The following is a 1,954-nucleotide window of genomic DNA, read 5'->3' as shown; positions in this document are numbered from 1 at the left end:
CACACACACACACATACACACATACACACACACACACACACTAAACATGAGATAGTAGTCCATCCCGGGGGCGGAGCTTGGAGCGGTGACTACATGACTACCACACACACAGGGACCATGAGGAACAGTCGTAGTCCCCCCTCCAGAAGGAAGGACAGTAGCAGAGATGATTGGAGGATATATATAATAATATAAAAATTCGGAACATTTTACTGAAAGTGACAGTAAACTCCGGAGTTAAATCTTAAAAATCCATTCAAGTCCCGGAACTCTGAGCAACAATGTATCTTATTTGTGTATCACTCGGCTGGAGATCCTCCAATCATCTCTGACACCGTCCTTCCTTCTGGAGGGGGGGCTACGTCTGTTCCCCATGCTCCCTGTGTGTGATGTAGTCACCGCTCCAAGCTCCGCCCGCCCCCCCTCCGGGATGGACTACAATCTCAATACAAATCAGTAAACTAAACCTGAGATTGTAGTCCATCCCGGAGGGGGGCGGAGCTTGGAGCGGTGACTACACATACCGGCGTTCGCTCACCTCTCGATCCTGTCACGGCTCTCTGCCCTGACAGGGGGAGGGGCTGGATTCCCCCCTCCCCGCTCCGATCTGCCAGCGCTGACTGGCAGAACGGACGGGGGAGGGGGCGGGTACAGCCTCTAGATAGGAGGAGCCAGCTGTCAGTCACGCAGCTGGGCGGATCCAGACATAATTGTCCCGGCTGCGGCGTCTCAGTATACCGCGAGCTGTAGCTCCCTATATACTGAGCCTAGGGGGACGGGAGGACGCTAGTTTGTGTCCCGTCCCCCCCCCCGACCCTGAGGAGAACTATGGGGGAAAGCCCTGACACCATAGTTCTCCTTAACTCCGGAGTTTACTGTCAGTTTTATAATTTCGGGGTCAAATCAACGATCAATTAACCAAAAAAAAAATCAAAGGAGGGGGATGGAACATTTGTTGATTGAATGAGATTCGACCTTTTTCCTTTCATTCCAAAATTGAATGTTTCGGGTCTCTGATGACATCATTGATCGTTATGAACGTTCATACAATAATCTTCCAGCGTATGGACGGCTTTCGTTACCCCGATATCGGTGTTTCCTCGACCCGTTCCTAATCGCCACCGACAGTGCAAGGCCGCAGGTGAGCTTCCCTATGCCGTGGCGAAGTGCTGCGGTGGAACCTGAGAACAGAGCGGAGAATGTTGAATTTTGGAGTCGCCTGACAGCGAGAGAGATGAAGGAAGATTCCGTCCAGAGATCATTCGGCTACATTGATAAATGTCATTCTTCTTTTTGCAGATTCACTACCTGCGCCTGACAATCGCCATCCTGAGACACGAGAAGTCCCGAAAGTACCTGCTGAGCCACGTTCTGTATCCTTCACAATGAATGTACATACGTCTCATGTCACTGTACATACGTGAGATCTGCCACGTCACGTGTGAGCCGTGTCACTGCCATGCTGTACATACGTGAGATCTGCCACGTCACGTGTGAGCCGTGTCACTGCCATGCTGTACATACGTGAGATCTGCCACGTCACGTGTGAGCCGTGTCACTGCCATGCTGTACATACGTGAGATCTGCCACGTCACGTGTGAGCCGTGTCACTGCCATGCTGTACGTACGTGAGATCTGCCACGTCACGTGTGAGCCGTGTCACTGCCATGCTGTACATACGTGAGGGAATCTCAGCATTGTGTGTGTGACCCCCTATAAATACATTAGATACATAGTGTCCAGCACAGAACTCCATCCTTAACTCTGCTCCCCGTAGATTCGATGTGCTGCGCTCAGTAGTCTTCTTCTTCATTAAGAGTCCATTGCGGGTGGAGGAGGCCGGCCTGCAGGAGCTGATCCCAACCACATGGTGGCCGAATAGATTCAACAAAGAGGTGACACGGAGACCCCAGATCATCAGTCTCTGTACAGAGGAGCTTACACTCTAATGTCC

General features: G+C 51.5%; 1 protein-coding gene across 1 annotated transcript in view; it reads left to right on the top strand.

The window, feature by feature from the left end:
• Positions 1-1,000: 1,000 nt before the first annotated feature.
• RNF123 (ring finger protein 123) overlaps positions 1,001-1,954 on the top strand; it is a gene marked incomplete at its 3' end in the record, with an annotated part of 23,278 nt that continues 22,324 nt past the window's right edge. Inside the window, 3 exon segments of the mRNA XM_018575415.1 lie at positions 1,001-1,141; positions 1,300-1,373; positions 1,778-1,895. Of these exon segments, the coding sequence (XP_018430917.1) occupies positions 1,001-1,141; positions 1,300-1,373; positions 1,778-1,895 (333 nt within the window).

The sequence above is a fragment of the Nanorana parkeri genome, unplaced genomic scaffold, assembly GCF_000935625.1.
Source record: "Nanorana parkeri isolate BGI_ZX_2015 unplaced genomic scaffold, ASM93562v1 scaffold3901, whole genome shotgun sequence".
NCBI lineage: Eukaryota > Metazoa > Chordata > Amphibia > Anura > Dicroglossidae > Nanorana > Nanorana parkeri.
This window is presented reverse-complemented; position numbering and strand designations above follow the sequence as displayed.